General features: G+C 43.7%; 1 protein-coding gene and 1 long non-coding RNA gene across 5 annotated transcripts in view; one reads left to right on the forward strand and one right to left on the reverse strand.

The window, feature by feature from the left end:
• PPP1R13B (protein phosphatase 1 regulatory subunit 13B) overlaps positions 1 to 15,195 on the reverse strand; it is a 461,790-nt gene that overhangs the window by 365,515 nt on the left and 81,080 nt on the right. Inside the window, exon 1 of one of the 4 annotated variants that reach the window (XM_078660254.1) lies at positions 1,803 to 2,010. The exons of the other annotated variants lie outside the window; for them this stretch is intronic. Within the exon in view, the coding sequence (XP_078516380.1) occupies positions 1,803 to 1,928 (126 nt within the window). The 5' untranslated portion in view covers positions 1,929 to 2,010. Of the gene's footprint in view, positions 1 to 1,802; positions 2,011 to 15,195 lie in introns of those variants that run through there. 4 annotated transcript variants of the gene reach the window in all.
• The window catches only part of LOC144782781 (uncharacterized), a 41,817-nt gene continuing 38,959 nt past the window's right edge, over positions 12,338 to 15,195 (forward strand). The window contains exon 1 of the long non-coding RNA XR_013601258.1: positions 12,338 to 12,405. This is a non-coding gene — a long non-coding RNA (uncharacterized LOC144782781). The remainder of the gene's footprint in view (positions 12,406 to 15,195) is intronic.

Raw genomic sequence — 15,195 nt, forward strand, 5'->3', positions numbered from 1 at the left:
CGACTCAGTGAGCGCGATAAAAGTGTTGGTATAATGCCACACGAGCAGCTTAGTATCGAAAGCTTCACGGCGCACCATATGCACAACACACTCTCTTGCCCTGTGTTTCACGTTCTTTCCAGCGTGAAGGAACAATGAGAGGAAGAAGGAAGCGAGAGAGAGGAAGAAGGGAGAGAGTGAAAAGAGCGGCAGAGGGCAGGCGAGGGAAAAGAACATGGTGAAAGATGGAGGGTTAGAAAAATAAAGACAAAGAAAAAAGATGGGAGGAAAATGTTCAGAGGGTATCGGGCATAGAGAATAGAGGAACAGGGGAGAGAATGGAGGACAAGAGGAAGGACGAGAGAAGTGATACATTAAAGGGAAGACTACTGTGGAAAAGAAAAGAGAACAAATTATGAACTTGATGCGTGCGAAGATGGAGTGTGCGGGGCAGTGTAGTGCGTGTTGGGGCGGTGGAGTACGTGTTGGGGCTAGGGAGTGTGTGTATATATACATACACACATGTATATAGATAGATAGATAGATAGATAGATAGATAGATAGATAGATAGATAGACAGACAGACATATACATGGGGAGAGTAGCTGGCCTAACGGCTAAGGCGCTCTACCTCGGACCTGGGGATCTGGGTCCGAGTCTCAGTAATGACGCCTAAACCTCCTGTGATTCTGGGCAAATCACTCAATCTCCCCGTGCCTAAAAATTAAAAAAAAGTGTGTGTCCTCATGTAAAAAAAAAAAAAAAAAAAAAAAAAAAAAAAAAAAAGAACGTAACCTGTGCTATGTAAAGTGCTCTGATACCTGATTCGGTTCGGGTCTAGTTCGCGCTATATAAAACTACACACAAAAAAATACATAAAAGGGTCAGGGTGCATACAGGGCAAATGCGTGGTTTTATGCCACACCCTGAAATTAAAGTGTAGCACAATATATGTCATACAGAACAAGAATGCAAATAAACAGACATCCATGCATTCATTACTATGGACCAAAAATATGATTCCGCATTGTTAGCACAGGACTGCATAAATGACTTCAGACAACATTACCACTGCCTCACAGTTGACTTTTTACAATGTGATTACCACTGTCGAGGGCTGTAGGGACCGACGGTAGGGACATACGGTATGGACCCAATGAAGAGCTGCCTATTGTGATCCTGGCCCACCCTCACACTCAAAATGGTACACTTGAGACGTGCATATATGCCACATCTATACATTCTTAATAATGGCATGAAAACAATTCAGAACTAAGAAAAGCTTTGGGGACATTTGGATCAATTTAAATTAGGACCATGCAGGACAACAGCACATCCTATTTGAGGGGATTTATTAATGGAGGGATAAAAACACACATTGGTTTTTCATTCTTTTAACTGCCATAGATACATTCTAAAACATATATTTTCTATAAATGAACTCAATATTGAGTGGCTGAATACAGGTTTACCCAGTTGTAATCCATTACAACCAAGAAGGTTACATTTGTTCAAAAATACAAATATACTTATATGGAGGACAAGTTATAGCCCAAAAATACATTTCACGTTCATTACAAAACCGGAATCGTTTTTGTTCAATTCTTTACTGCAGTATCCAAGATGATAACCGTCACAAAATAAATGAAAAAAATGTACTGCAGGCACCAACACGAAGCAAACACGGTAATCAAAGCTGCCTCAGCTACAGAGGTTAAAACAAAATATCTTAAATGACACAAAAAAAATCGTTAATTAACATGAGAAAGTTGCAGCTACAACAACTGCATTTACCACGGAGGCCAACTACAAATAAGGCTCACCTTTTTCAGCAATAGCCTGTCCTTTTTTCGATTGCAAAGTTTGATCAAGGATTTTTCAGACAAATTAGATTTTCCTTTGGACTTGGTAACGATGCCTTGAAGAATCATTGTAAAAATGTTCCTCATGTGGACGAAAACATGAAATAAAAAAGCGAGCAAAAAAGGCGAAATGTATCCTACTGCGTGCACGAGAATGCAACCTGAATCAATGTAGAGTGATGTACTGGCCGCCTACAGGCATACAAGCCATCAGCAGACAACGATGACATGAGTGGTGATAAGGAATTCTGCAGACACGAACCAGGGCACAGAGGAGGCAGTTGAGAGATACGGAGATTCAAGTCTTACCTAATTAGGTAAACCTCAGAAGGGGAGCTATATGTTGTCATAACACCACGGCATTCCAGGTTTGTACACTTAATCTATAACACACTTCAAGTCAAATCAAACTCAAATCCTTACACGTTCAAATACCCAAAGTTTGACATTAAATGACCACTGCTTTGGACAGACACCCCGTTAAAGAAACATGCAATGGTTTCATGCTAGAAAAACTCAATCTGTACAAATCATCTTTCTATTCCTAACAGTTCTGAGTTTCCATTGCATGCCAACAACCCTTCAGCCAGCGTACGTGTAAAATTCCATATGCAGTTCAAAAAATGCGACTTCTCTACTCCAAAGAGATCTCTCGTATGAAATAGCAATTTAGGATCATACAAATGTCAGGTAAAGCTCTGCTCAGAGGATGTTAACCTATGCTCAGATTCTTCTGTTCTACAAGGATGTCAACTGAAGCTAGAACAGTCTCCTAGACAGTTAAAGGGGAACTCCTGTTAAAAGTAAGTATCAAAACCTCACCCCTTGAAAACAACCTACTCACAACTCTCCTCTCCGGTCAGCTGGCCCGCCACTGCCCTCGCCTCCTGATCCTTTCTGTAAAGATCAAACCAGCATCCTTCACCTCTCCAGGGTATCATCTCTCTTTGGCACTACCCACTGTAAAACCTACCCCATCAAAAATTCTACAAACATTAGCATATATCCAGCAGGGTGGATAAAGTGAGAGTCAAACAAACATTTTATATCAGTTCCTCTATCATTTTCAGGATCTACAAATCTATAATCTACTAAAGGATTAAAGTAGATCGGTAAAACCCAAGTGGCACAGAAAAAATAAAATTATCTCAAACACTTCAAACTTCAAGTTAAAAAGGACGTGTAAAAACATGCAATGCAGAAATCTTTTTAAGCTGTCTATCTTAGATATACATTTTTACAATGGCAAACACCTTGAAGGATGTTGTCTTGAAACAGGGACTAATATTTTCGCCATATCGTACTCCATAATACCTCAATTGCAGAAAGTAATTTAGACGGGGGGGTTGGGGGGGGATTATTAGAGGTATGGGTTATAATGGATTATATAAACAGTCAATAAAGGTGTGAAACATTTTAACATTGTTGAAAAAGAAAGGCTATGCTATCTTCAAATCAGACACTTGGTGAGTAATGTGCAAACGAGAGAAGTAAAAAGAACAGAATTCGAACAGTATTTCAATGCGCCTTAGTAACAATTTCTAATTCTTTTTAAATTCATATTCTATTACTTTAGGTACATCAAAATTAATTATATATAGTAAAACCAATTTTAACAATTCAGAGAAAAAGTATAGATCTTATCCCTAAAAATGCATAAAAACAAGATTAATGTTTTCTGACATGTTTTTAGGATTTCTCAAAAAGTGTGTCCAAACAGCATCCTGACTGGACCAATACCAGAAAATATGTCAAAACAACCAGATTTTTGAGGTCTTCTTAAAGGCAAGGAAATTAGTAGCGGCACATAATTGTCATGGAAGAAAATTATGCAATTTGTGCACACAGTTAGCAAAAAAACCACCTTTCTATAAATGTTTTTTTTTTGTCAGGGACAAGAATAAACTGCGTCTTTTAATTTCACAACAGTGGTTTTAACAGACTGTATATTCAAAATGAAGTACCACAGTGTCATCTCCCGTGACCCCCGTAAAGGAAGGGAGCCAAGATATGCTTACAGACAGATGCCTCTCAGGAAAAAATGCACACCGTAGATGGCATCATGGCTAGCAGATCTTGTAAGATCAGGTGCTGTATATAGACTGACCAGACAAGCTAGTAGAGTAAGTCTAAAGTAGAATGCCAGTCCCTTCTCAGGAATAATTACCAAAAACATGCTAATACTGGTGCAAGAGAAACCATCTTCCAAACTTTCTTTACAGAACGAGGACACAGTGAAGGTCATTTTGTATGGATAGCGTACGGAGGACGAGACACCAAAGAAAACAAGCTCAATCTCAATTAATACTAGTGAGAAATAAAGTAAAAGCAAACTTTTAAAAAAGATACTACACACTTTCTGCCAGTTCATACTTTGATAGCTCTATAGGACTCGAATCAATACAAAACAAAGGCAAGACACCTCACAGGTTGATATTCGTTACGAGTATAGGAAGTGGCACAGGAATATCATACGAAGAGAAAGAAAATGATCACTGTACTTTGAGAACCTACTGTGTAAGAGTTGGTCACCCCTCTTTGTGCCGATGAAAGAGTGAAATAATGACTTTTGATCAATTAACTTGGACTAGGTCCACATAATGTAGGCTCAGATGAGGCTTGCTGTCTGAGAGAGGCTTAGTTGGGAGAGTTGATACGATCTTGTACAGAGCCTTTCTGCTGCTCACCCCCAGCCTAAAATGGGAGCCAAGTATTTAGTGAGATTAGACCTGAACTCACAGACATGGTTTCCAAAATACAATTCATAACACTCATTTTATAATAAGGCTTGTCATAGTTCAATTCTTTCTGCTTTCCAAACATCACTACAAACCCAGAACACTGCTCAGGAGACTCGCCTACTGACATTCAAAAATGCTGCAGACACAGGACATACAAACAAACAGTAAGGTCAAACACGAATGAGCAAAGCCACCAGGTCTAGCTTTTTGGTGATAAAGAACTACTGAGCCGCCAATTTTTCTTTGCATTGGCACTGGCAAAAAGAACATAGAAATCCAAAAAGGTCACCGGTGAGCCACAATACACGAAAATGCATGGACAGTCATAGTGTAATGTTTTTTTCCTTAGGAGAAAAACTCGATTGTCTTACAATAATGTGAGCATACATGGGCAGTGATTTTGGAATGGTTTTTCTACGAAAGAGAAAGCATTCTAGAATGATAACAGACGTTAGCATATATGTGGTGATGTACCAGTTGCAATTTTGGAGATTTAATTTACCATTCCAAGATAGCCAAAAACCATATTAGAATTTTTCATTTAAAAACAAAGAATGCATACAATGCTGCACAAAGAAAAAGAAGAAAACATCCCAGCAGCACTGTGCAACTTGTGTGCCCTGCCAAAGCAACAATTCTTTAGAAAACAAATTAAACAACATGACATGGGAAGGGTAGGGGAACGGGAGCAATGGACGAAAGGGAGGGGAAAGTCTCAAGAAAGAGGTAGTGAGGACATGACATGGAAATATTGAAATACTTCCCTTACGTCAGCAAGGGTACAACTCAACTCATCCAGTCAGGAGGAGGATAACACCATCATGCTTCATGGCCGGACAAAAGCATGAACAGGGAGTAAAGCATCAAATCAAGAGCAGGGAACAGAAACAGACAAGGAAGTCATCTAAGCATTAGCAAAGGTCTGTCCGCAAGCCAACTCTATGTATTGTATTCTTTATAAAAAGGTCTTGTACAACAACCAGCAAAAGCGGTCTGACCTAAAAAAAACTTTAGACTTACCATAACACCAAAATCACAGCTCTTAAAAAAACTAAACTTGCAGCAAATTTTACAACACTGGGAAGACCGACGTGATAGCACAAGAGAATCACATTGCATTTAATTTAAGAATCATATTGCATTTAATTTGAGAATCATATTGCATTTAATTGTCAACAGCAGTGTTTTGTAGGAGTACTATAAATCAATGTGTTCATAGAGAAATGAAAAAGCAGTCCATTGTGGACAGGTTTGTTTAATTGCTTACACAAACGTGATGCATGTAAAATGGGACTTAGCAGGGATTTATGAGGCGCATTAAACAAGAAAAGGCGTTCTTAAAAAAAAAATACAATATGCGCCAACGAGTTTAACTTATGAGAAAGGGAGACTACATCTAGAGCTATACAAAAAATACCTTTTATACTAGGGGCCACCAACTGTGCAAGAACGGACTTGAGAGGCTGCCAGAGTAAACAAAGCTGCAAGTGGGACCAAATAATACAAAGTCCAGTGTTCTGTGTTTCATCCGTGTTGCCACCAGCAAGTAGCAAATGATAGAGGACACACACCCGCCCCCCATACATAGCTCGACCCCCCCAGGACCATTCTTTGACAGTACACCAGGATATCGTTTCCCTGTTCATTGGCGGCTGTACAACCTAGGCCTGCAGACTTACTTTCAACAGTCTTGGCATGCTGGAATTTGCATGCATGTAGTATTTATGTGGTATACGTGTAGCAAGAGGCAGTGCAGCAATTTGCAGAGTCAACGGCAAAGTTACAGTAAATCGAATGAATTAGGTGGGTTCTGAGCACTAAAGAACAGCTACTACATCATGATGGGAGGTGGCACAAAATTCTGGCCGCTACCAATATGGTCAAAATCTGAAGAAAACCCACTCTTTCTACCACCATCACCCAATTACCCACAGGTATGTATTTCATAAATAATAATGATATGAGTGGCAATGACCCTCCACATTATTAACACCTGCAATTATGCCCTCTCCTTGCACTGAAATCACTTTCATATATATATGTCAAATTCTTCACTTCTGTGAAAAATATTTGGCACAAGTCTAATTCAGCAAAGTTTTATATGTTGTATAGCATGCTCAAATCCTGGGATACCAAGTGCATGCCAAACAAGCATTTGCAATGCAATAGGTCTCACATTACTGATAGTTTGAGGTATTGGCGTTGCAAATAATAATGCAACGTCAATAGCTCATACTTTCAGTAATGCGAGAACTAGTGCATTGCGAATGCTTGGGCAGTGAGCCAGGAACCAGCACTGTATGTCTCAGTGCAGTACCGCAAGCTGCTCCTAGAGGTCCCTAGTGAGCAAGGCACCAGCACAGCATGTCTAGGTGCAGTACCGCAAAATGCTCCTAGAGATCCTTAGTGAGAAAGGCACCAGCACTGTGTGTCTACAAAGTTGGAATTATTGGCATTATACATGGCAATTTGTTTTACCTAGCCATGTTGCAGGGTTCAGTATCATATGTGGCCAAAAGGGGACCTCGTTTGGTCACATATGGTACTGCACCCTGCAGAAGATATGGTAAATCCACCCTATCCATAATGCATTGCATGCAAGACAGTACTACAAGTACATTCAAATATCTATGTCCATATATACAATTAGTAGCTTTGAAATGTGACAAAAGAATTATTACATTAATTTCGGATTAGGTTGTACTCTGTGTGGAGCTGATAAAGGGAAATTTATAGAGGGTCTCATATAAATGTGAGATATTCTAGTGAGTGAAGTAACCACTGCCAGCCTAGCTTAGGACCAGGTGTGTGTCCTGCCTGAAGCCTTTTAAGAAAATAGTGCCTTGAGGCTGTAATTAAAACCTAGGATGTAACAACAGTTGTAACAGGGGGTGACCTCATTAGAGGTTACAAGAAGAGACAAGGCGGTACTAAGAAGGGACTAACTAAGCCTACTGACCACCAATGACAGGGAAAGGAGTCAATGAAAAAGATGGGCAGAAAGTGGGCGGAGCTATAGGCCCATATCCTGAATACAGCATGTCTCGAAGAGACAGAGAAAACGCTGCCTAGGAGAGACCTAAAAAGGGCAAAACACTGGGAGATGTGAGCCAAAACTCGAGGTCTTAAAACGAAGGAGAGGGAAAGCTTTGGCTTTCCTTAAAGTATAAAAATATGTTTTTCTTCTAGGATGGTCACGGTTTGAATCAGAGGTGTGATCAGAATTCTCCAGTGTAGAAGACCTTTCATCATTTTTGTGGGCTAACCACACATTTCCTGAAGCTGTTCATCTGGTGATTAGTGGGCTTATCCATTATGTGGAGTTTCCATGTACTCTTTTTAGGTCTCGGTAATATCCGGTCGCAGACCGGAAGTCCGAGAATTAATGTCAGTAAGAGGGCTGCTTTATCCCTCCCTCTTTTTGGCTCTCCCTCCATTGGCTGGCTTCCTAAATGGAGGCCAGCCATTGGAGGAGAGAGCCGTCCCTCCATATAGGCTCCGTCTTTTTCGGATTTGGGGGCGTCATTTTTGCTGTTCTTTAGCTCCTGACGTAGCCCGTCACTCAGGACAGCAAAACCACGCCCCCAAACCGAAAAATATCTGAAGCTTATGGCTGCCATTTTTCAGCACAGTAAGATGAGGTAGGTCGCTTGCTCCCGCTGCTTGTAGCTCCCGCCCCCTCCCGATGTTTGCTGCTCCCGCTGTCCTCGTTCCCGCCCCCTCCCGCTGTCCTGAAGTGTACGCCTTGTGCCCTGACCCTGACTGCAGCGTAGTGCCTTGAAGATACGGCTCGCACGCCGCCCTTGTGCCCTGCGCATTGTTTCCCTTGAGGCCGCGCCGCACTAGAGAGCCGCCCTGTACCCTTGAAGAGTACAGGCTGCTCGGTGCTGCATTGCCGGCTCCGGCCTGACCCTGACTGCAGCATAGCGCCTTGAAGATACGGCTCGCACGCCGCCCTTGTGCCCTGTGCATTGTTTCCCTTGAGGCCGCGCCGCACTAGAGAGCCGCCCTGTACCCTTGAAGAGTACAGGCTGCTCGGTGCTGCATTGCCGGCTCCGGGGGTCCCTGGCTCAACACAAAGGATCGCCGATGACCCGGACCTTCCCAGAGCCCCTCCAAGGTCCCGCCCAGACACCCTGCCCTGCGGTGCTTCTCCCCGACCGGACCCCTGCACGGACCAGGAATGTCTCCGCTTTGGCCCTACAGCTGCTGCAAGTCAATAAGGTACATTGTGCACAACACTCCCGGGGGCCGCAGTAGACCGGAAGGTCCATATTCATTCTCCTAAAGCCTCCTGCCTGCCTGGTAGGGAGCCCCCGTGAAGCAGATCCACACCGAGCGCTATTTACAAGCGCAGCGCCATCTAAGTTAAAAGGATTTTCCAACTTGCTTCCGAGCGGAGACAAGCAGGCACTCGGAGACGAGCAGGCATCGCATTTGGCAATGGTCCTTGGAACAGCAGTCTCAGTCAGGCGCGCAACACCCATTGGACTAACCGGGCTTCAGCCCCCCCCATTCCCCCCCCCCCCCACCTCCTCGTGTGTGGCAGCCCGGGATGAGACGGATCCCGGGCACACACAGAGCCGCACCCGGACGTTTAACAGGTCTTTAAAAGACTATTTGAATGTTAATTACGCCCTCCCCCCGAAATTTCGCTCTAGTTGCGCCTGTTGTCTCAGTAAATTGTTAAGTAAGCTGCAGCTCAGCGAACACACCACATTTTGGTTTGCTTGCCCATATTACCCGGGAACTTACCACAAATACCTTTCCAAGCAAGCTGTATGTGATTAAGTAGGCAGTATATAGACCTCAGACCGGAAGTCCACTAACATCTGTTTCTTTCCAGAATTCTAAGTTTTTATTCAGGCAAAAGCGATGTGGTCGACTGAAAACTTTCTGCCTCAAAGGGATCCTTATGCGGCGAGACGCCTCTACGTCCAACTAACATTGGATGCCCTTCCGTTGGGAATGACAATTAGGAACACATCTTGGGGTGATTGGAGAGCCTTTGGCATGCTGTGCCATGCTGCCGTTTTGATATTATTCCACAAAACTGAATGCACGTCTTCTTATGTTGCTCTTATTTTTAAAGTCTGTGATGGTGGTGGCATGCAGACCGGAGCATTTTTCCTGTCTATTTACAAGCGCAGCGCCATCTAAGTTAAAAGGATTTTCCAAGTTGCTTCCAAGCGGAGACGAGCAGGCATCACATTTGGCAATAGTCCTTGGAACAGCAGTCTCAGTCAGGCGCGCAACACCCATTGGACTAACCGGGCTTCAGCCCCCCCATCCCCCCCCCCACCTCCTCGTGTGTGGCAGCCCGGGATGAGACGGATCCCGGGCACACACAGAGCCGCACCCGGACGTTTAACAGGTCTTTAAAAGACTATTTGAATGTTAATTACGCCCTCCCCCCGAAATTTCGCTCTAGTTGCGCCTGTTGTCTCAGTAGATTGTTAAGTAAGCTGCAGCTCAGCGAACACACCACATTTTGGTTTGCTTGCCCATATTACCCGGGAACTTACCACAAATACCTTTCCAAGCAAGCTGTATGTGATTAAGTAGGCAGTATATAGACCTCAGACCGGAAGTCCACTAACATCTGTTTCTTTCCAGAATTCTAAGTTTTTATTCAGGCAAAAGCGATGTGGTCGACTGAAAACTTTCTGCCTCAAAGGGATCCTTATGCGGCGAGACGCCTCTACGTCCAACTAACATTGGATGCCCTTCCGTTGGGAATGACAATTAGGAACACATCTTGGGGTGATTGGAGAGCCTTTGGCATGCTGTGCCATGCTGCCGTTTTGATATTATTCCACAAAACTGAATGCACGTCTTCTTATGTTGCTCTTATTTTTAAAGTCTGTGATGGTGGTGGCATGCAGACCGGAGCATTTTTCCTGTCTATTTACAAGCGCAGCGCCATCTAAGTTAAAAGGATTTTCCAAGTTGCTTCCAAGCGGAGACGAGCAGGCATCACATTTGGCAATAGTCCTTGGAACAGCAGTCTCAGTCAGGCGCGCAACACCCATTGGACTAACCGGGCTTCAGCCCCCCCATCCCCCCCCCCACCTCCTCGTGTGTGGCAGCCCGGGATGAGACGGATCCCGGGCACACACAGAGCCGCACCCGGACGTTTAACAGGTCTTTAAAAGACTATTTGAATGTTAATTACGCCCTCCCCCCGAAATTTCGCTCTAGTTGCGCCTGTTGTCTCAGTAGATTGTTAAGTAAGCTGCAGCTCAGCGAACACACCACATTTTGGTTTGCTTGCCCATATTACCCGGGAACTTACCACAAATACCTTTCCAAGCAAGCTGTATGTGATTAAGTAGGCAGTATATGGACCTCAGACCGGAAGTCCACTAACATCTGTTTCTTTCCAGAATTCTAAGTTTTTATTCAGGCAAAAGCGATGTGGTCGACTGAAAACTTTCTGCCTCAAAGGGATCCTTATGCGGCGAGACGCCTCTACGTCCAACTAACATTGGATGCCCTTCCGTTGGGAATGACAATTAGGAACACATCTTGGGGTGGTTGGAGAGCCTTTGGCATGCTGTGCCATGCTGCCGTTTTGATATTATTCCACAAAACAGAATGCACGTCTTCCTATGTTGCTCTTATTATTAAAGTCTGTGATGGTGGTGGCTTGCAGACCGGAGCATTTTTCCTGTTTTGTGGAATCCAATAATAAAACAGCTGCAATTCGTGAAATTGTGTTTTCACGTGTACTAAACAGAATAAAAAAGTCAGGACATTTCTGGAAAGTATCGGGATTTCATTGCGGTACGTGACCCACCACAAAAAAGGAAACCGACATGAAATGGCACTAAAACAATGAAACAACAAAATTCCGTGAAACTTCATGAGGCAGAACAATTTAGTGAAACATTTAGTGAAACAGCCTTAAGCCCAGTCCATGCACGAAATTTCTCTGAGAGCAGAACAGTGCCACGCTCGACAGAAGGCCTAATTTAGGGATTTGTGGACAGAGTAAAGGCAGACAAGGTGGCTGAGGACTTTATGCCAGGCACCCTGCCTTTACCCTGCCTGCAAAATTTAGACATGTTTGCCTGCCCAGCAGACATCTCTATACATTGGCAGGAACTGCCTTCAACGGACTGTTCCATCAAACATGACAGCCGACCATCAACCTTTTGCAAAGTTTCGATTTTTCAAACACAAACTTCTAAAGCGGAAGTTTGTTTCAGGAAAGTAAACAACAAATGCCCCCTACACCATGGGAGCAATCTACCATGTTGGGGGGGGGGGGTCCTGTGAGGGAGAGAGAGCGCACGGTCTCTGGTGCAGTCTAGTGTGTGTGTGTGCGGTCTCTGGTGCGGTCTAGAGTCCAGCTGTCGGTCACATGATGATCTGTGCGTGTGTGTGTGTGTGTGTGAGAGAGCTGTCTTTGGCACAGTCTACAGTACAGCTGACCGTCATCTACTGTGAGAGAGAGAGCTGCCTCTGGTGCACTCTAGAGTACAGCTGTCTGTCACGTGATCTACTGTGTGTGTGAGAGCGCAGTCTCTTGCCCAGTCTAGTATACAGCTGTCTGTCACGTGATGTACTGTGTGTGTGTGTGTGTGTGTGTGTGTGTGTGTGTGTGTGTGTGTGAGAGCCGTCTCGATGTCTCGTCTCTTGATGAGTCTCGTCGTCCAGCGCGGGTCTCCGCGCAGCTCTCCCCGCTCAGCCCAGCAGACCCACGCTCAGCCCAGATCGCATTTCCTCTGCACTGCTACTCTGGAGACATCACTGCCATCTTGTGTCTCTCGGGCTCCCCGGGGTCACAGGCCTCCAGCACGGTTCCACCGCTCGATCTGGTAGGTCTGTGGAGGATGGATTTCGATACCGGTTACCTTGGGGCTGTGGTCATGTGTTTCGTGGGGTTTGGAACAATGTTCAGCAGCGGATTGGTGACGGATATCAAGCAGAGGCTTTGGAGTCACGCTAGTGTACGGCCTTTCCCGTCGGCTGCTGGCTACCCCCTGGGAACATACCATTTCTGAAGAGGATGCATGATTGAGATTTATATGATAAACAGAATGGATGGTATCTTTTAGAAGAAGCATAAAGTATAACTTGTACATAGATTGATATGAATATATTTATTATTATTTTGTATACCATAAATGTACTGTATTTGACTATACTCTGGGTTCTGTTGGGCACAAGTTAGTATGCCCCAAGTACAATAGAGTATTATGCAAGTAGTATTGATATGTATAGTTGCCTAAGAATTGTTTTAGTACAATTGGGATTAAGTGATGGCCAATCCACTGATAGCGAGCCCAACAACAGGAGAAAAGTATTAAAAGATTAGGGGCATGCGAAATTTGAAATTCAACAGAGGAAAAGTTAAATTTGCTCATGGGCACTTCAAGGAAGGGATATGCTGCAGGATATCCCTAAAGTAGGATATGCTATGGCAAGAAATCATGTGGCTTAACTATGGCAAGCAAAGCTCCTGGCACCACACATTCAGAGGTAAATGCATGGCAGTAAAACAAGAACCAAGAAGGAGGAGCTGTTAGGAGTCGTCTCACTCTGGGAACATTAGGTCACCTGATCCGTTGTTCAGCAAGTTATCTGAACAGCACCATCTGCTGCTGCACATCGTTATCAGAACATATGGGAAGAGTCGCTATCTAATGCAGAAAAGAGTACCTTTTTGATCCCTGACCACATGTGTGCTTTAGGAACACCGGTGTATACTTTCCAGTTACCTTTCAAAGTCTTGCGGACTGCAGAGTGACAGTGACTGCAGTGTGTGTGTGTGCAGGGTAAACAGTGTGAACAGTGTGTAAGTGTGCAGGGTGAACATTGTGTAAGTGTGCAGGATGAACCATATGTGACTATGCAGGATGAACAGTGTGAGTGTGCAGGGTGAGCAGTGTGTGAATGTGTAGGGGCAGTGTGTGAGTGTGCAGGAAACAAACACTCAAACTAAGTCCACCACACACATAAGACCATACACACAACACACACACATACACCACACACACATACCACACACACTGTAGAGTGCTGTGTGCTGTAGAGTGCAGAGTGCTGTAGAGTGCCGGGTGCTTTTGAGTGCTGCAGAGTGCTGTAGAGTGCTGTTGAGGGCAGAGTGCTGTGTGCTGCAGAGTGCTGTGTGCTGCACAGTGCTGTAGAGTGCTGTGTGCTGTAGAGTGCTGTGTGCTGCAGAGTGCTGTGTGCTGCAGAGCGCTGTGTGCTGCAGAGTGCTGTAGAGTGCTGTGTGCTTTTGAGTGCAGAGTGCTGTTGAGTGTGTCTGTGTGAGGGTGGCTCTGTGTAGGGTGTAGCTATTGCCATTGTAAATGACATTGCCATTTATATAACTATTAAGCTATTGGCAATGTAAATGACAATGCCATTGATGATTTAAAAAAAAAAAATGTCATGAGCAATGCCAATAGCTCTACCTTTAATGATGCCGAGACCATTGCATTGTAAATGCTTGTTCACACTGTAGTTAACATTAGAAATGTTAATATACTACACAATCATTTTTTTATTATCTGTATTGGGAGTTACTGTGCACGGTCACTATACTGGATATTTATTATTAAGAAAAGGTAGGCATCAGACCATCTTCATCTCCATCTCCACATCCAGGATCTGTAACATCTCTGTATCCATTGGGACGGCCCCACCCTGCTTCAATTAAGGAAAAATTCAAGAAACACCTCTTTAAAGAACACTCAATCACGTAAAAGTAACAGTCCGCATCCACTCTCGCAACCCAGCTACACATTCAATCACTAATTGACTGTTTCATTGTCTTTGACTCCTTTCGGCTATATTCATGCTGCACAAACAACACAAATCTGCAAAGGGTGGTACACATATTTATGGGTTTTACTTTTTAAATCTTACCAACAATGGTCTCCTCATGAACAACAAGTTGGTTTAATGTACGTTTCGGTAACATTCGCTAGTGAACATTTTCTACTCAACAGTCCCTTCAGGAAACCTATATTTCCATCAATGACTGTGTGCTGCAATGGCAGGTTTCCCTAATGTCTGAAAGCTAGGAAAGGATGTTAACTGTAAAGGTGAATTGGACATGTGCATTAACTTGTATAGAACAGATCAGACTGGTATGGTAGGTAAAATACCAGAGCTCAGGCTACAATGGGAGCAAGTGGACAGACTTAGAAGAGTTTTGAAGTGTGAAGGTGGGAACCGTGGACTTTGGAGGAGATGCTGGTGTCGGAGCTTAATTGCTACTCAGTAATCTGCATGCTGCTTCTACTAGATGAGGGCCTTTTAGAGATGCAGCCTGTTTATAGTTGTTGGTCTCATAGACTGACAGATTTTCTTTTCAGTGGCTGTTGGGTTGGTGTCTGACATTTTATTGGCATGTTGATGATACAGGATTCCTCAACTTTTTGACTAGTAAACTGGCAAAGGAAGTTGCAGCGGACCTGAAGTAGTACTAACCTTAAACATATTCATTTGGGTACTCAAGTAGTTGCTTCTGCCTCCAAGAGGCAAGGAGTCTGGTTGCCTCTTTGTGATAGCAAAATATGTGTTGTTAATCTTCTAGTCATCTTTTTTTTACCTTAAGTGGGAAAACAAAGCCTACCTGGAAAAATAATGTTACATGG

This window comes from Lissotriton helveticus, chromosome 9 (genome assembly GCF_964261635.1).
Source record: "Lissotriton helveticus chromosome 9, aLisHel1.1, whole genome shotgun sequence".
Lineage (NCBI taxonomy): Eukaryota > Metazoa > Chordata > Amphibia > Caudata > Salamandridae > Lissotriton > Lissotriton helveticus.